Here is a 20,139-nt window from a genome sequence, read left to right as displayed (position 1 = left end):
ACGGCGAAGCAACAGAAGAGATCTCAGTCGAGGACCGGCACCACCTGGATGGTCAGATCAGAAAGAAAGGAAAAACGCCGTGGTTGCCAAGACTCGGGTCTCATCGGGCAGCGATCGCGTCCAGAGCGCGATTCCAATACTTCGTCGCGACCAATCCTAGTGGGCATCCGAGTCGCCGATGAGCCCCACTGGTTGGGCGCCAATTTGTAGAAGTGGACCTCAGCTAGGCCTACCAGTGCAAGGGGTTCGCCCTTCTCTGCACAGAGTCCTCAGACCAATAGGAAGAAGTTGGCACAGAAACTGGAATAGAAAATACAAAGTTTAATAAACCTCATGAGGTGGAACTACATTCACACAGCACCCTTCGGTATTGAGTGAAGTAGCACACTGAACAGAAAGAGCATGGTCCTTTTATACCCACACAGGGGCTGAAAAAAAAGCGGTACAAGTACACATGAGAAGAGTTATGCACATAGATGGTCATACAGACACTGCACAGTCGACAAGTAGGAGGAGTTAACAGTTTGCCAATGCTAGTAAACACATCCTGACAGTTACATACTACTAACAGCTGCAAACTCAACTGGGCATGCGCGAAGGTAGAAGATACTAAATATAGTTTGTTTCTAGGCAGATTACAAGAGCAGTTAACACTAAGGGAGGACAAAGCACATGGTGAGCACATGGCAAACAAAATGGCTGCCAGAAAATGGACAAGATAGCCTCTAAATACCAGATGGATTCCGCTAATGCTAATCCAATCGCAGCCAATTTACAACACTGGGAGTGATGGAGTCACTCCCCTGCATTCGCAGGCACCTTAACGCAACTGACCGGTCTGCTGCTCCCGAGCTCCTGATGACTCCGAAGATTTCAGAAACACAGGAGGTAGGTTTTTGAAGGTCCTTGAGGTCAATCTGCCCTCTCAACAAGTTTGAGGCCAATATCCCTCGTGGGGACTGCATAACCCGAACCCCGGTGCACCATGCCCATTTGCAGTTGCGTATGCTTGGTGGCAATTCCCGAACTTGTGCATTGGACTCCGTGTAGTTCTGACCCTGAGCAGTATTTTCACAAAATAACTCTGGCCTCCTCATACATCAAGGGGTCCCTCAAAGCTTGTTCCCCTCCCCAACCCTCTTTAAACAGTACCTATAACCACTATGTGTGATTCTCAGAAACGCTGGGATTCTCTTCCACCTCTACGCTGACAACATTTAAATATACATGAAAATCACTTCCCCTGAAGACCTTGCCCTCCTTTCAATCATGATCCTAAAGATTCAGAACTGGATGTCTAATCATCACTTAGAACTCAACCCAGCTAAAACAGAATTTCTTTTGATCTCATCTCCGAAAGCAAAAACCCCAGTTCAGGAAGAGATGGCCAACTTTCTGGTACTGGATGGCTGCCATGACATTGTCCAGAGTGTTGAATCCCTTGGTATCACCCTTGACAATCATCTAAATCTCCACAACCACATCTCAGCCATGTCCAAAAGTGCATGACAGCAACTCAGGCAGCTATGAGGCGTCAGACAACTGATCCTGGAAAAATACTTCAAAACAGTGCTCTCCAGATTAAACTATGGAAACGTCCATAACTGAGGCATACCCAAACTTCATCTAGGCCCACTGAGAGCAACTCTACATGCAGAAGCGTGCTTCGTACTAGGTCTCAAGAAATGTAACCACATTTCCCCTGGCTCTGCTAACCCTCCAATGGCTTCCCATTGAATCTCGGGCTCAATTCAAAACAGCCTGCATTCCCCACAGAGCGCCGCACTTCTCTTCACCCTTCTATCTAAGTAATACAATGAAAATCTTTGGAGCGAAAAGGGGTTCATGAAATGCCCAATCCCTGCTCCTGCAACCCCCAACCTTCAGTTGAGAATGGTACATGAGCCAGTAATTGTCTGGTAGTGCCACAAGAATCTGGAACTCCTTACTTCCCTCCCTTCGCCTAACATCCTGCATTGCCACCTTCAAAAAGGACCTCAAGCTCCACCTATTTGACAGACACCTGGGTTAATCACCCTCGACCATACCTAAGTACTATATCCAGGAGCTGAACTACTTTCCTTGTATGTGCTAACAATCCTAATCAATGCTTGAACTATGTACATCCCTGTCCAGTAACTTATTTTGCCTTGGTTGCAGTTACCGATGCAATATGTCTGAATGTAAATATTATTACTGTAACTTGTTGTACCTTTGTATCATGCTACTGTTGTAAAGCGGTCTGGTGCGTTCAGGCCATGTCCGCGGTAGATAAAATTGCAACAATAAATAAATAAAAATGTTGAGAAAGGCTGTGCCACGGAAAGGAGTGGTTTTTATTCTTGCCGCCTATGCAACAACAGAAAGAGCAGTCCGGTGCTTGCTCCCTCATTAGAACACCTAAACCAGCACATGCTACAGTACAATCCTGAAATAAAGTAAATATGTCTAGTAAACTGTGATGCACCAAAATATCTGGGAGTGTGATGAATTAACATCATTATATCTCCTAAATTAATAAAACAGTACATCTAGCAAACTGGCAATGGCAATGTGATGCTGGAATAGATTGCATCTTTAATGATACATATCCATTTTAATTTTTGAAATGTCGGTGCATTTCCTTCCTAGGAGGACCTTGTGAATACTGTTGGCGAAAGTGCTGCATTAGGAGTCTCTGGAATTGTCATGTGGGGAGGCCTTAATTTAAGCAAGAGCGAGGTAGGTCACATCTAATCTTATTTTTTCTTCTAAAATGTATTGTTTGGGAAGTTTATAATCATTAAGTTTTTTGCCTTTGGGTGTAGTACTTAGAACACAGATGAAGGCTAACAGATATTAAATGGGCTGTCAGAAGTACTTAGGTAGACATTTGTTTTTCATAAACTGAGAGTCACAAACACAGTCCCCCCCAGGTTAAGCTTAGACTATTGGCTTCCAAGTCTACAAAGCGGTATACCTCCTTGGCCTCCATCAAGCAATGCATTTGATCATAGTATTTTACGCTCTCAGAAGCTTATTGGGTGGTTTGCATAAAAGTAGAGAATCTATAGCTGAAGTTACAGAACCCTGAAAAAATGGATCAATCTTTATGGGGAAGGGTGTGCACAGTATAGGCATTATATTAAAACGTGGCAGAATAAAGAATTTCTTTCCTAAATCCTCATCATCAGTTAATCATGATTACAGGCTTCTTTGATGTTAACAGGTACATGGGAATGTGCTCTTTTCTCTGTAAATCCCTCTCCATACTTATCATTCATCAAACTATAAAGTTGTCTCTTATGTGTATAAATTTGTACCTTTTTCCGTTACATAGACCTTTTCTAATAATGCATACAAAAAAAATAATTCCTACCAAAACAAGATGATGCTTTAGTGCAGGACTAGAATGAAGTACACAGTGTATACACTATCATTAAAAATTAAAGAAATACAAATTATTGGACCTCCCTTCCCTTGTGACCCTGGTTGTACTGCATACATACCTCTAGAATCAAATTATCTGAGTCTCATTAAGTTTTTGTGAATTTTCTCCCTCGTTATTAACAAGCTTCTAAGACTCACATACTTGCATGATATCAGTCAGACATCATTTCGGCCTTGTCTCTTATTTAGAGGCCTGGCCTTTTTTAGTGCATTTTTATTTCCTAATGCTTGAACTATTGAATGGAACTCTTAGTCTCTTCCAATGCTTTCTTTGCTGGTACCACATGGTTAAGTCCCTTTTTTCCTGGAAACATTTGTTAACTTTTTAAGTAACTTATTGTTTGCAGTATTGTTTCCTTTTCCACCCAAGGAGTAAGGGTGTCTCTGTGTAAAGTGTATAGCAGTATGTCCATGAGTGGCAACAAGTGATACAGTCAACATGAATACAGTGGTGGCCAATACAGTACGGGGTGGGAGAGGATATTTTTTTTTAAATGTACTTACCTGATCGCTGCATCTCTCCTCTGTCTCTCCCACACCGTCTCTTCTCCGCTCCTCAACCAGGAAGCACCCAGGCTCCCTAAGCCAATCGCAATGCTACAATGCAGCGTTGTGATTGGTCTGAGCACTGTGGTTCGGCGCTCAGCCAGGGAATAGGAGTCTGGGCATATTCTCCACCCATGTTGTATCGCAGCCTGGGTGGAGAAAATGTATAGTGGGCATCACATTTTGGCCAAGCCAAGACAGCCGGTCACACCATCATGCACACTTTAGAGTGCAGCAACCACTCCTCCTCCCGGACATCACAGGAGCCAGGTTTCACCCCGCCCTAACCTGGTGATATTAAAAATAAAATGATGATAACTTATGTTATTATCATTTTCTTTTTTCTTTTACACTTCTCCGTGAGCAGTGAGGTGACGCTCTTCCGCCTTAGTAGAGGAGCTGACACTGCATAAATGTACATACACATGTTGGAATACACAGAGACTCCCAAGCTTTTCATTCAGGTAGGGCAGGATTATATTAAACCAAACAGTGTTCGACAGAGTTTATGAAAGTTCTGGATCCTAGAAATAACTACGTATGAACCACAGAGATACAGCTAGAGTTAAGTGCTCACTCTGGAGTCCCTCCAGCAGTGTGTAGTCAGAGAAGTTTGAACTGCAGCACAAAGGTTTCTGATAATAATTTTTACAACCTCATGTGTTGCAATACTACCACTGCACAGAGCTCAGTGTTATATAATGTGTTCAAAGGCTTAACTACTTTTTTCCAAAAATACGTAAAACCCTCATTACAGCTGTTCTGGGAATACTACTTCAATATTCCCATATCTAAAATTACTGGTACCACAGGTATTGCTGATTCCAAGATTTTGGAATATAAGTGAGACACTGAGGGGTCCCTTAGATTTGGGAAACAGCTCTTACAACACTGTTGGTACAACGTGGTGCCATTACAACGCGGTCAGTACAACAACAGCGTTGTTACCACGCATGCTATTACAACGCAAGTCATTAAAATGACTTGCTGTAGAGGGCTTTAGTTGTTGGATTTTCGAACTAACACCTTTCCTACTGTTGCACAGACTGAAGTTGGAATAGTAAATTATACTATTCCAAACTCCAGCGCCACCTACAGGTAGTCGTTGTAGTGACTTGCGTTGTAATGGTACGCATGGTAACAACGCGGTCGTTGTACTGACCGTGTTGTGAAGGCATGCGTTGTAAACGCATGCAAAGTAACATCATATATTCCTTAGATTTAGGAAGGTATGATGTCATTGAATGTACCCGCACCCAATTACCAAACTATTTCAAATATTTCAGCCCATTTGCCAGCAGGAAACTTATCCAGCTTTCAGCTAGTGGAAATGCTCATGTGGGAAATCCCAGAGGCTTTCTTAAAAATCAGGCTCATATAACTATCATGACATACTATTTATTGAGTGCACCCAGTGCACACCAGACCTGCGTGCACAACTACAGGAAAATGTATTGTTCTCAGTACAGACACAAACTAGCCCCTTAGACGGAATGCCCCTTTGATTTCTCCCAGGTCAAAATGTGCACCCAAGCTATTCATGTTATAAAATAGGCCACATATGTATTGCCAGAGTGACTTTGGGCACAGAAAGTGGGAGCAAATGCCTGATGCAGCCCAGTTGCACAGATATGCGGTATTCCCACAGCCCTTGTGATTTACCCATTTGGCAACTAGTTCTTCTTATGGCCGACTTTGTAATGAAGATGTTAGTTTAAAAATATTCAAAACTGAAACAAATAAACCATGGAAAAGAAAGCCAGCTTGTCTGAGGGACCATTGACACCGCCCACACAGATCACCTGCCACAGTCAATAACAAATCAGTTGGGGGTGGGAGGGGCGTTCATTGTATGGAAAGAGAATGGATACCAACAATTCCTCCAAGCTAAAGAAAAGGGGTGAGAGGTGGAGAAAGTATTCCCAGGAGCCTCAAAGGGGATGGAGTGGTAAGGTCTACAAAGGCAACAGTACCATCAGGCCCTAATCAGAACATCAAAAAAGGATCTCACTTATTTGTAAATTCTTTATTAGAGTAGGTGGAGTTGCTGCCAGCCTATCACCAGAAAGGAGACCGACTTCAACTCAGGTAGTCAGTGCTTCAAGAAGTAGAATTAAGAATTCACTCTAGATTATCAGTTTTTTATCCTGTAGTGTGTCAAATGTGTGTCAAATGTTGTATTATGGAATATGTCTTGCTCTATCTCAACTGATTACTTCCTTGTTTTTCCTCCAGGCCTCTTTATACTCTGTACTATCCCTTTCGCCTGCTAAAACCATTATCTGTAGCTACCGAATAATGACTTATTTTTGCCCCTGACTGCTAATTGGGCCCGTTGTCTTCTCTTACTGCCAAAAAACAAAATATCATCCTAATAAAATATAACACTAGGTATCCCAGCTAACATCATCGACATGACCCCCTGAAAGACAGAAGCTGCTGAGACTAAATTAAAGGACATCCTTTTAAACTTGTATGCCCCCATAGATTTAAAAAAGAGGTCAGCTCATGTGAATTTTGGTGTAACCTTATCTTGTGGTAAGCAGATGCGAAGTCTAGCATTAAGAATACTTTAGCACCAGATAATACAGCCAACATTTCTGTAATATTGGGAAGAGAAAATCTGACATCTATTACAACTTTATTTAATGCCCTTAAGCTTACAAACAAGTGTATCTTTCCATCGGATTTGTGAGCAACAGCTATAGGAGATAGCCACTCGGTAACCTTTACTGGTTCTTTCACTACAGCTTTACATAACTTCTCCAACTCTTGTCTTAAATACTCTTGCACACTTAGAAGAAGCTTCATTACATGTGAAACTGCAGGTGTTGCCTCTTTTTTTAGCTTTATCCTCTGAATATATTTTTACAAGCTGAGTTTTTTCATCAATAACTTGCACCTGAACCTGTGGTTCAACATTTGCCTCTTACTCCCAGATCTTTCTGTACAGTCCATTCTAATATGTCTTTTCCTCTTACTGATACAAAAACCTTAACCACAACATACCTTCCTTTGTACTTTATACCAGTGTGAAAATAACATATAATTTTAATCAGCCGACCACAATGTCCTGAATCGAATTTGTTAACCAGACAGTTGACCTTTTGGGCTACTAGTGTTTTTCCTATCAAGTGCAGAACAATTTCTTCTACTTCTTACTTTTCCTTTCAGATTTATTTTGTTCCTGCAACATACCATGAAATGACCCTTCTTCCCACATTTGTTGCATTTGGCCTTCACTGCTGAACACTATTTCGAAAATCTCTTATCTGGAATGGCTTTAACATGTTTTTTATTACAAGAATCCCATTTTATCTTCTTCACACAATACATCGTGCATTCTATTTGTTTGCCAACAGTCAAAACTTCACTGAGAGGATGTTCATCTTCTAGCCAACTTTCCTCCATGCTTTTATCAATATTACAGTTTAACAAAAAATATCTAGGATTCTTTCATCACACAGTCCTCCAAACTTGCAAAAAGAAGCATTGATCTACAGCGACCTCCTTAACACAGCTCATGTCGCTGACAATTGTAATAGGTCGCCACTGGAGGAAAAGGCATCTTAGTACCAACTACCGAGTTTCCGGTCTCTTACTCAAGAGGCAGTGAATAATAACCTCCTATCTACTAAATCAGGATCACCTAATTATCCCTGTCCACCGGCCATTATCCACCTGGTCTCTGAGAAGGTTAGTTTACATCTAACCCCCCTTTTAAACAAAGTTGTAGAGTCAGGGATTTATCCTTGTGCCTGGAAAAAAGCGTGTATCAGGCCGATCCTGAAAAAGCCTGCCCTGGATCCTACTGAGGTAAAAAAATTATCGACGTATTTCATGCCTGCCAATAGCAGCCAAAATCCTTGAAAAATCAGTCAACAGGGAGTTAACTCAATATCTAGACTCCAATAATCTGCTTGACTCAAGTTAGCATGCTTTTCGGTCATGTCATTCTACAGAGACTGCACTGATTATGGCGACTGAGGAGATTTCCAGACAGGTGAATGGGGGGGGGGGCAGAGCTGTCCTTATCCTCTAAGACCTATCAGCAGCATTTGACACTGTGAATCATACAGTTTTAGTGCGGCAGCTGAAGGCTGTGGGGATTGGGGATACGGCTCTGGCCCTTCTCTCCTCCTTTCTAGCCTCAAGGGAGCAGAATATACACTGGGAAAATCTACAATCCGACACATTTAATCTTCTGTGCGGAGTGCCGCAGGGATCAGCCTTGTCACCGACCCTATTTATTATCTATGTCACTCCCCTGGCCGGACTCATCACAGAGCATGGCTTTACTTTGGTCTCGTATGCGGACAATTCGCAGCTTGTCATATCCGTATCTAAACAGCCAGAGACCACCGCCATTAGCTTTCATGCCTGCCTGACGGGAATGATGAGCTGGATGAGTCATAATTTTCTTAATATCAACACAGATGAAACTGAGGTAGTGGAGTTTGGCAAGGGCCAATCCCTGTGGAATCAAACTTGGTGGCCGATTGAGGCTGGTGAAATTCCCCCTCCAACAGCTAAGGCCAAGAATCTAGGAGTGATCTTTGATGATCAGCTTAATTTCGCAGCTCAGATTAACCATCTAACTTCTTACTCCTTCTTCTTACTGAAGATCTTACGGAAGATTTTCCCCTTCATTCCTCAGGAACTCAGGAAAACGGTGGTAGTAGCTCTTATTCTTTCGAAACTAGACTACTTCAATGCACTTTTTATAGGCATTGACAAGGCGCAGAGGACTAAATTACAATCATTACAAAATGCTGCTGCACGATTGTTATTAAACATTCCTGAAGGCCATCCCACCTCTGCTGGCATAAGGTCACTACATTGGCTCCCTATCCAGCAACGAGTAGAATTTAAGGCCCTCTGTTTGGTTCATAAGGTACTATATGGAGGTGGTTTGGTTGAGATTCAGAAATTGTTTTCATGATACACTCGCACGAGAAATCTTAGATCCACAAATGCGGGTCTCATTCATATCTCCAAAATTCGCCGAGCAAGATGGGGAGGTAGGAGTCTATCACACTGTCCAGCCAAACTGTGTAATCAGATGCCTATCGCTATGAGACTACAATCCAACAGGCAGCATTTTAGGAAATTGCTAAAATCCTGGTTGTTCCCCCTAACTAAGCCGCCGTATTCAACGGTGCAGTCCCTCTTCACACTTTTCAGCACCAAGACACCGCGGCATTCGAGCGCTTTACAAACGTATCTTACAGAAGCTAGTTTTCCTGTTCTACCGCCTCGCCCTCCCTTTATGTACTTTGCCAAAATGATAGCGGTCAGGTGTAGTGTTTACTCTTGGTGGCAAGTGAATATCTCCTAAGTGTTTAACCCTCTCACCTCTACCTGATCTCATTATGGTAGATGTTCTATTATTTGTTTCATTTCACACTCTAGACAATGTAAATGTAATGCTAGCTTCCTTTCCAGTCCAATGTTAGGCCCCATACAGCGGCATCATTTTGAAATACCTTTTTACACTTCCCCCACTAGTAGCCATGATTCTCCAAGTTGTGTCATAAAACATGGTTGAGGGAGTGACTTTCTGCATGCTTGCTGTTAGACCTGACCGTTTTGGCAAGTCTATCCCCAAACCTTTTGCCTTTTGCTTCTGATTTTACTACCCTGTTTTCGTTGGCTATAGGATTCTGGGCACTTTACCACTGCTGATCAGTGCTAAAGTGATTATGCACTCTGTATAATTTGTAATATGATTTGTTATCCATGATTGCCATATTTGATGTACTGTTAAGTCCCTAGTAAAGTGCACTGAATGTGCTAGGGCCTGTAAATAAATCAAATCCTACTAGTGGCCTTGCAGCACTGGTTGTGCCACCCACATGAGTAGCCCTGTAAATTTGTCTCAGACCTACCACTGTAGTGTCTAAGAGCGTAGTTGTAAACTACCATGTTTCTCTGACAAGTGCACCCACTTGCCAGGCCCAAACCTTCCCTTTCCTTACATGGGAGGCACCCCTAAGGTAGGCCCAATGTACCCCCATAGGCAGGGTGTAGTGTATGTGAAAGTTAGGACATGTACTGGTGTGCGTGACATGTCCTGATAGTGAAATAGTGTGTATTTAATTTTTCACTATTGAAAATAGGCTTATAGGCTTATCATTGGGGCTGCACTAACAATTTTACATGTAAAACTTGCAATAGAGACAAGATAGAAAAATGGAGTTTAGGCTCTCTGAACTCAGAATTTATTAACACACCTTTTGGTGAAGGTGTTTTTTAAATTCTGTGTCTGAAAATGCTACTCTTAGAAAATGGGCATTTCCTTACTTTACCATTCTGTGTGCCTCGACTGTTTGTGTATTAAGCGTCTGGTGTTAGAGTGACAGGAGCTGGGGATGTTCATTCACTCTAGACAGTCACTAGGGGGTTTGAGGTGTGCCCTGCCTTGCCTGGGTGACTCATCGCTAGGCTGAATAGACCTCATCTGCATTCAGAGTGATGGGAGGAGTTTCGCTTGCACCTGAATTTGCTGTGGCTCCTTTTCACAATGCTGTCTTCGCCATCTGTAGTCATGCTGCACTAGGGAGGACAGGACTGGTTTGAATTAGGTTCAGAGCCCCTTGCCCCAAAGAGAACAATGTCAAAATGGGGTATAAATATTGGACCTAAAACCCCCAAGAGACTAGATTTCTTCAAGAAACACGCGGACCCTACCATGAAGAAGAGCGGAAGGACTGTGTGAGAAGTGCTGCCTTTTCTGGGTGAGGGGTGGGTTGGCCTGCAGTTGCTGATTCTGTATATGGTGGAGAAAAAGGACTGACTCTTTTTGCCCTGCTGTGGAATGCTGCTTCTTAAGAACTCTCGGAGGGCCTGTGTGTGCTGACGTCCTGTTCTGGGAAACTCAGGGGCAGCAAAGTTTCCATGTGCTGTGCTCTACAAGCTTTATTTTGGGCAGAGCTCTTGGTGCTGTGCTCTACCAACTTCACTTTGGCAGAGCTCTCTGTGCTCTGCAACTGTTACCTTCACAGAGCTTCATGTGCTTTGCAAGGGCTCTGGGTGCTTTGCTGTTGCCAGTGTGCTGTGTGTCTGGCTCTACTACAGTGCTGTGTGCTTTACTGTCTGAGAGCTTGGTGGGCTCTCCGTTGCGTGCCATCAGGAAGGAGCAGCCTGCCTCGGGCGCCGCCCCGTTCACTGCCTGGGGCACAAGTCTGGGTCTGATATACTCCTGCTGTGCAACAAAACCTGAGATCCCCGTACGGCCGCTCAGCCAACGGCGCAGGGCACTAAGCGTTGCCTAGCAACCTCCTGAAGCGAGGAAGAGAAGCCATGGCTCACCCGCAGCCCCATCCAGCAGGACGCCGGGCCGCCCTGTGCACCACGAGTATGTGCTCCAGTAACAGGGAGCTTAGCCACCCGCACTCCGGGGAAGGAAACCCCTCGTGCCTCCCACACCGCACAGCAGCGACCTGAGCAATCTGCTGTTTCCTGCCAGGGGACCAAGTGAGTGCCTTTCCCCCCCTCCTTGCATCTTCCAGCCCTCACCGCGGTACCGCCGGAGCACGAGCAGCCGCCAGTAGGAGCTGAGAGAGAGGGGGCACAATCAAGCCACTCCACGGTAGTGCTAGGAACAGGTGGCAAACCTGAGTTGCTCGGGCCTCAATCCAGGCCTCATTGTGAGGGTCAGGCCGGTTGCGACCAGACGGTAATTTGGCCGCACGCTCAGCTGGGTTGCAGGGCCCAAATGAATTAAATTACAAATTGATTTCTGTGCAAAGTGTATGTACTGGCTCCAGTACACTGAAAGTGATGTTTTGTTGGCCTATTTGATAGACGAGTATTGTTATCAGTGTTGGGCACTCTAAGGAATGCTTGTCATCATCAAAAATACTTTATTTTCGATTACAAAGATCTTATAAAGTGTGAAGTGCCATACATTCTAAAAATAGTTCAAGCAATAAAGATAATATACACAGTACAATATGCAGCAATTATTAAAAGCAGTACAGAGTTAAAAGTCGATAAAAGTAGCCCCATACAAAAATTTAGGAAACTATCTAATACAATTGGAACGCTTGATCCATAATGCATGCCAGAATCTGGCCAGTCCAAAGACCACCACCTCGCACGTATCAGTGGCTACGATTCTCATGACCTCCAAATAATGCTAAGGTCCTATCAGTCCACATATGGCCCGCAGATTTTTGTAGTAAGGGCAAAAAAATAGCAAGTGGACTATTAACTTTGGGTAAACATTACATGCAGGGCACTCATCATCTGTGGAGGCATTACTACACCACTTTTTGCAGAACACTTTAGTTGGCAAAGTTTTAAAACGGTATTGAATAAATAGTTTCTGTGCCGGCGGGGGTACAATTTCATCAATAGTTTCCTCATAAAAAGGGGCAAATTTAAAATTAGTAAAATCTTGGATCAGGTTTCCTACCCGTTTAGCCACCTCCTTCTCCGTAATGGTATGTTTGATTTCTAATGGCCTAGGAGCATACATGCAATATAAAACATGTTTACTGTCTGGAGGATGCTTTATAATGTGTGCAATCCTACCAGTAGTTACTTGTTGCACTAACTGTGATGTTAGGCATAATGATTTCAGTGTGGTATTCAATTATAGGTATTTACCTAGTGCACTAACTGGTATGTTTATGACAATTGCCTTATAGCAAAGGAATGTATGACATGGGCAATATGTATGTATTTATATTATTGCCCTACCTGTGAAATGATGACAATTGCCTGGTTGGCAAAGTGATTTATGATCTATGTATTGTTATACCCATTACCTAGTGGCAAAGTGATTTATGTGATTGTGGTCTTATGTGTTTTATATATAGTACAGGTGATATTTTTATATACCACTGTGTGGAGTCTCTTGTTGTGGTGAGCCTAGAGTGTCACTGGTGTGTGTGTGTTGCGCAAACTCTTTACACATTGCCTCTGGGATAAGCCTGACTGGTCTGCCAAGTTACCAAGGGGTTGAGCAGGGGTTAACTTGTGTGTGTAACTCGCTTTCCTGACTAGAATGGTGGGTTCTACCTGGTTTAGGTGCATACCCTAGCCAACTAGAAACCCCATTTCTAACACTTGCAAACTACACATAACAGCAAAGATGATTTTTAAAAGCAGCAAAATTTGAAATATTCACAATGAATGAAATGCAAATCCAAACTAGCTATAGTAATGCTAAGACTCTGCAAAGTCTTTGCACCTGTACATAGTTCAAATACAATCACCTGCAAAATGTTAGTTATATATATAATAGATGAAATCCAACATGCAAGGCTACAGTTTTCTTCTTTTACCCTACTTGCTGTTATAAGGTTCCTAATAATTTAGTAGGAATGTGTATTAGGTCAACAAAACTTCATAATACAGAGACTGAGTCTTCTTAAATCATCAGTAAATTCCAGTTTGGCTAGCTCACAGCACTGCATCAAAACTCCTATACCTCCAAAGTTGTAGATTTTGTTGGTAACCTCGAACATCCGCACTCTCATTCCCAGTGAAGTTGTGGAAATAGATCTAACCCTTTTGTTTGTCACTTTTGCATGCCCAAAGTAACACAAAGAAAAGAAGCAATTCTACATTTTCAAATGTTCATTAACCCCTTCGACGCGCATGACGGAACGGTTCCGTCATGCACGTCGGTTGCGCTGTGCGCATGACGGAACCGTTCCGTCATGGCCCCGCCCGCGCACGGAACCTTCAGCGTGGCGCGGAAATCCGCGCCGCGCTGAAGGGGTTAAAAAGATCTAGTCCTTGTAAAAAAAACATGAACTACTATTCTTAGAAAGATTAGACACATCATTGTTATGAGCATTATTATAATGGTGAAAAACACACACAATTCAACCATGTTTTTTTTTTTTTTTTTTTTTTTTTTTTAAACCGTTTATTACAAAGTTCAAAGAATATACAAAGATGGGCCTACAACCTTCAGGCCGGCCGCTAGTAAACAAGAGGAGCATAAGATACACACAGTAGAACACAGGCTGCGGCAAAGGGAAACGTACAGGAGTTAGCCGCGTTGATGGCCACACCATCCGGACCCCACATGACGGTTTCTTTTAAACATAAATAACAACAAACAAAATCAAACCACAAGGCAACCCACGATCGAAAACAGCAGCATGTGCTCCCCTAGAAGGGGGACCCTACCAATCCATAGGAGTATCAAGGGGGGGGGGGAAGGTCAGAACAGGGACTGGGTGGACTCAGTGCCCGGTACCGGAGAGCTAAACCGGCTAAGGGGACGGGGCAGGCGATGGATCGGGCAATAACGGCGGGGCACAGATTCCCCCACGGTAGGCGTTCCAGGGGCCCCATACTTTCACCCATGTCCCAGGCTTACCTCTCGCTACATACACCACCTTTTCCCGAAACATGCACCAGTCCATATTGTCCTTCCAGGCCGAAACAGTCGGGGGCCTCTGGGAACCCCACAGCTGAGCAATATCGCGCTTAGCCACCATATATCCCACAGTCACCCACCACGTCTGTGGCGCCGAATAGTCGGTTGGTTCCCACACGTTCAACAGGCATCTCCTCGCTTCGGGCAGCAGCGGCACACGCGTAACCACCCGCAGGACCTCATGCACACCACGCCAGAATCGCTCCACCTCTGGGCATTCCCACAAAATATGAAGAAAGGTCCCCAAAGAACCACACCCACGCTTACACAACCCGTCCACAGCATAGCCCATACGCAATAGCCTTGGCCCCGTTATGTAGACCCTATGGAGTATCTTGAGCTGGATGAAGCGAAGGCGGGCCGGTATGGCCACCTCTTTCGGGGAGGCCACCGCAGAGACCCAGTCCTCGTCGTCCAGCTCCAATCCATCGGCAACCCAAGCCTCGCGAAGATCAAGCAGCAATCCCGCGCGGTCATTGATCAGTTTTTTATAGATTAACGAGATCGTGCTTTCCGGTACATGTCCATCCAGCACTCTATCTTCCAGAGGGGAGTACTCCGGGATGGAGGCGACGTCCGGGAAGACGGAGCATAGTGCATGACGGATCTGCATATACCGAAAGTACTCCCTGTCTTGCAACTGGAATTCCGTCTGCAGCATCTCGAACGTTTTGAATCCCCCCCTCGTCCAGAGATCCCCCACCCTGCTGATGCCTATCATGTCCCACTTCTCGAAGCCCTTCGAGGTCCACAGGGAGCCCAACTGCTCAGATGCGTACAGTGGTGACGCCCGGGTCAAACGATCCTTCCACCCCATCGCTACATTAGCCGCGTGCCACACTCGTACCATGACACGCGTAGGGCCCGTCAGACGTGCGTCGAGCGAGCTGGAGTAGAGCGCTCGATTATAGTCACCACCCGGCAGTAGCATCTTATCCATTTCAAAGGCCGGGTTTAGGGCGGGCCCGTATAGGCCGTGATTAATCGCAGCCAGCTGGGAGGCCCAATAATACCGTTTAATATCCGGGAGGGCTATCCCCCCGTCATACCACGGGAGCGTCAGCTTCGCCAGGGCGATACGCGGTCTTCAGTCCCAGAACAGGCGGCGTTTCAAACTCTCCACCTCGCGGAAGTAGCGCGCCGGGACGAGGTCCATTGTATTCTGCAAAGCGTACAGGAAACGCGGCAGCGACATCATCTTAAACAATGCCGCCCGGCCGAGCGGCGAGAGTGGCAAACGCCGCCAACGCGCGACATCCTCCTTCAGGCGCTGGAGGGGGGGCAGCAGGTTTCGATCATACCGGGCCTCCGCGTCTAGGGTGATGAAGATACCCAGGTACCTAAATCCCTGCGGGGCGATCTGGATAGGACAGCCCCGCGGAAGGATAGGAGCCTCCCCAGAGAGAACATACACGCACGATTTAGCCCAGTTGATGACAAGGCCGGAGTTACGACCAAATGATTGCAATACATCAACCAGTACTATCAGTGATTTACGTGGGGAAGCCAGGTATAGGAGAATATCGTCAGGATATAGAGACACGCGGTCCTCATACTCGGGGGTCCAGCGGAGACCACGAATAGAAGGTTCCCACCGCAGCCACTCCGCCAGGGGCTCCAAGGCAAGCGCAAAAAGGAGCGGCGATAACGGGCAGCCCTGCCGCGTGCCCCTGCCCAACTCAAACGGCGCCGACACTCTACCGTTCACAACCACCTGCGCCAGTGGGCCAGAGTACAACAATTTAACCCAGCTGATAAACCCTGGGCCAAACCCAAATTTCGCGAGCGTCGCCCAAATATATGGCCATTCAAGTGTGTCAAACGCCATAGTGGCGTCCAAGGATGCCAAGATGGCCGGCTCCCGTATGAACGGGACACGTGCGAGCACCCCATGCAACCGCCGCAGGTTAAGCGCTGTGTTACGATGGGGAATAAAGCCGGACTGGTCCTGGTGGACCAAGTCACACACCACGCCGACCAGCCGATTGGCCAAAACCTTGGCGAGAATTTTGGGCTCCGCATTCAATAACGAAATGGGTCGATAGGATGTGACCCGGTCCCGTGGCCTCCCCTCCTTGTGGATAACCACGATGGTAGCCAGACGCTGGTCTAGCGGGAGGGAACCCACCGAGTGGGCCGCAAGGAACATAGCACGGAGATGCGGTGTCAGCGTATCCGGTCGCAGCTTATACAACTCGATGGGAAGACCATTAGGACCCATGGCCTTGCCGGAAGCGACCGAGCGTATGGCGAGGGCAATTTCTTCGGAGGTTGGAGCGGCGTCCAACAACACCCTGTCCTCCTCCGAAAGGGAAGGCAGCGCGATATCTCTGAGCAGGGCATGGGAATCCTCTTCAGAGCGGGAAGACACTGGGGAATACACCCCACGGAAATAGTCCGCGAAGCAGGAGACAATTTCCTCCGGTTCAGTGACACACACACCATTCGTTTTCTCAATCAACGGGACAACTCGACTCGCTCTCTCTTTTTTATCCAGCCACGCAATCAATTTACCAGCCTTATCACCCACATCATACAGTCTCCCCTGTTGTTCTCTACTGAGGCCCCTGGCCGCCTCCGTGACGAGGGCCTTATAGGCCGCTTGCTTGAGTTGGAGAACATGTAATTTATCATCCGTCACCCCACATTCTAGATCACCCTCCAACTCGGTTATCTCAGCTTCAACACGGGTCACCTCCTCCCGCTCGCGCCTCCGGGAGTGGGAAATAAGGGACAGGGCCTCTCCTCGGAGTACTGTCTTGAACGCCTCCCACAGTGAGACCGCCGATGACACAGACCCCACATTCTCATCAAAATAGCGCTTAAGGGATTTAATCAGCTCTGCGCGAATGGTGGGGTCACGCAGGTACCAGGGATTGATCGGGGCCACTCTACCCTCTCCCCTCGACAAAATATCAAAGTGCAACAAGAGCGGGGAGTGGTCCGAAATACCCCGTGCCAAATGGCGCACTTCTCCCACCCTCCCCACATAAGCCGCTGGGACCAGGACATAATCTAGCCGGGAGAGACTACCATGAGCCCCTGAATGGAAGGTGTACTGTAGCTGCGTGGGATGTTTTAAACGCCAACAATCCACCAGCCCCAGGGTATCCAAGAGGCCAGATAACCACGCTTGGGCCCGGGGGAGATCCCTAGGGGGGTGACGATCCACAGTTCCGGAAACTACAGCATTAAAATCCCCCCCCACCACTAGAATCCCCTCCGGAAGGCCAAGGAGGAGGCGCCCCAGGTCCGCAAAGGTGGTCGTCTGCAGCCCCGGTGGGACATATACTGACACAAAAACGACCACTCTGCCCTCCAGTCTACCCACCAAAACCGTGTAACGTCCCCTATCGTCATGGCGCACCTCATCAATCTCCAACGGGAGCGAGTTTTTAACCATAATGCCCACACCCCTTGAACCAGACGTGAAGCCCGAATGGGCCACAAGGCGGTAGCCCCGTCGATTCATGGCGCAAAAGGAGTTGCCAATGAGGTGCGTCTCCTGCAGAAAAACTATATCGGGCGAGGTTCGCTTCAAGAGCTGCAGGACCACACCTCGTTTTATCCTGTCCCCCAGTCCATTGGCATTCCAGGACAACAAACTCAGTCCCCTACCCCCATCATAAACAGAAGTCATCACTCGTCCCCTGTAGCACTGTAGAGATAACACAATAATACGTTTGCCTTGTGGTGTAAACGAACAACACCCCACCCCAACCCACCCACTCCAACAAAACTCCCCCCTCCCTGCACCCCTGCATGAGCCCGGACAGCCCCCCCAACTTGCAGTGTGCCTGTCGCCCCTATAGAAGAAACTAGCTAGACCCCCTAGAGGAGGAAAGAGTACCCCTTCTAGACCCCACACAACCTCCATGGGAGGGGAATGTACAAAGACAGACGCTTGATCGAAAGTAGCATCGTATTCGTCCAGAGTGAGGCCCAATATTGACCCCTCAGTCCCGATCCAGTGGGCCGTCTCCTCCCGCCGCCCCCCCCCGCCATCTCGATCGCGATCCCCAGACAGAGTGTCCAGCCAGTCCCCGGCCGCTTCGGGACGATCAAAAAAGTGCGTGCGACCATCCACCTCCACTCGCAGCTTGGCCGGGAAGAGCATGGCGTACTTTAAGTTCAGGTCCCGGAGTCGGCGCTTAACGCCCAGGAAACTCAGTCTTTGCTTCTGGACCGCTTGGGTGAAATCAGGGTAAAAGTTCACTTCCATATTTTCCAGCTTAACCGGCCCATGTAGTCTGGAAGCTTGCAGGATAGCGTCTCTGTCCCGAAAGTTAAAAATCCGGGCAATGAGAGGTCGCGGAGGGGCTCCGACCTTCGGCCTTCCCCCGGGAACCCTGTGGGCCCTCTCCACAGCAAAAAATTTACTCAGTCCCCGAGGCTGGAGATGGGTAGCGATCAGGTCCTCCACAAATAGATCCGCCGCCGCCGCCGCCTCCTCCCGTCCCTCGGGTACTCCGATGATGCGGATGTTATTCCTCCGGGCCCGACTCTCGGAATCCTCGAGGCGCCGATCCATAAGTGCGCTCGCCTGACTTAGCCGGCGTACCTCCAGTTGTAGTGCCGCCACCTCAGTTGTAAGGCCCGATGCGGTGTGGGCCAAAGAATCAACTCGATCGTTGGTCTTGGAAAGATCGGCCCTCACCAGGCCAACGTCCACAAGGACTGCGTCGATCTTCTGTGCCAGGGTGTCGAACCGCTGGCCCACCGAGGCCTTCATCTCGGAAATGGCACCCATGACGTCGTGGAGAGTCAGATCCGTGGGCAAGTCCGGGGCATCAGATGGGCCCTCAGGGGACTTGTGCGGTCCGCCGGGAGATCCCCTCTGGAGGGTATAGCGGTCCATGCTGTTGGCCGGATGGACGGTGCCACGTCGGGTCGACTTGGTCTTTGACCGATCCCCATCTTGTTTCGTGGCCATCGCCGCTGGTCCCACAATCGCACCAGTAACGCCGTAGAGTGCAGGCAATCAGGGCCACGAGCTCCGGGGGGGCCACCCCAGATCGGCAGGGTGGGCTACAGCAGGCAGGCAGGCAGGGTCCCCCAGCGAGGCCACACCAACACAAAAGGCTCCGCGATCTCACTTGCAAAGACGGCGAGAAAGCGAAAGCGAAAGTGCGGGGTACGCGACTCGCCAGGCCCGGCCCGCCGTTGTTGTTCACTTTGCCACTGGGCCACCCCCCAACGCAAATCCGGGGTTCGGCGAGAAGAAGGCCGCAAACTTCAATCGGTGCTCACTCCGGCACCCGAGGTCCGATTCGAGAACGGAAAACGGGTTCCACCTCAGCTCAGGCTCACCAACACAGTCCCCTCAATTGAGGCAGGATGAATTCAGGATAAATGTAGGAGGTTGCGGAGGTCCTCGGGAGCCTCGCACCTACGCGGCCATCTTGGTTGCGCGCTAGGCTCCTCCCCCCCCAATTCAACCATGTTAATTGTTTCCAATGTTACTTCTATCTATCACTAATATCGCTACACTAGCATCCTATCTGAGTTTGCAGGCCTGCACACGTATACTTGTGTGGCTATCTTCCTTCTTAGGATGAAGGTCAGGGCCTGCAAAACTGAATCTCAGTCACAGCTCACAATAGCTTCCACGATAACTCCAGTGTGAAGTGCCTCTCACCAAATTCAACACAGACACTCTTTGAATAGTAAAACACCGGCCTTCTCTCATTCTGCTAGAGACCCAAACTAACAATGTTAGTTAGTCTGGAGGTAAAGAGTAGTCTCCAATGAGCACATAACAA

The 20,139-nt window shown here is 47.2% G+C and overlaps 1 protein-coding gene across 1 annotated transcript in view; it reads left to right on the top strand.

Moving 5' to 3' along the window:
• The window catches only part of LOC146856130 (hyaluronidase-like), an 85,687-nt gene that overhangs the window by 48,308 nt on the left and 17,240 nt on the right, over positions 1-20,139 (top strand). The window contains exon 2 of the mRNA XM_085650704.1: positions 2,632-2,721. Within this exon, the coding sequence (XP_085506830.1) occupies positions 2,632-2,721 (90 nt within the window). The remainder of the gene's footprint in view (positions 1-2,631; positions 2,722-20,139) is intronic.

Source organism: Triturus cristatus, chromosome 4_1 (assembly GCF_964204655.1).
Source record: "Triturus cristatus chromosome 4_1, aTriCri1.1, whole genome shotgun sequence".
In the NCBI taxonomy this organism is placed as follows: Eukaryota; Metazoa; Chordata; class Amphibia; order Caudata; family Salamandridae; genus Triturus; species Triturus cristatus.
This window is presented reverse-complemented; position numbering and strand designations above follow the sequence as displayed.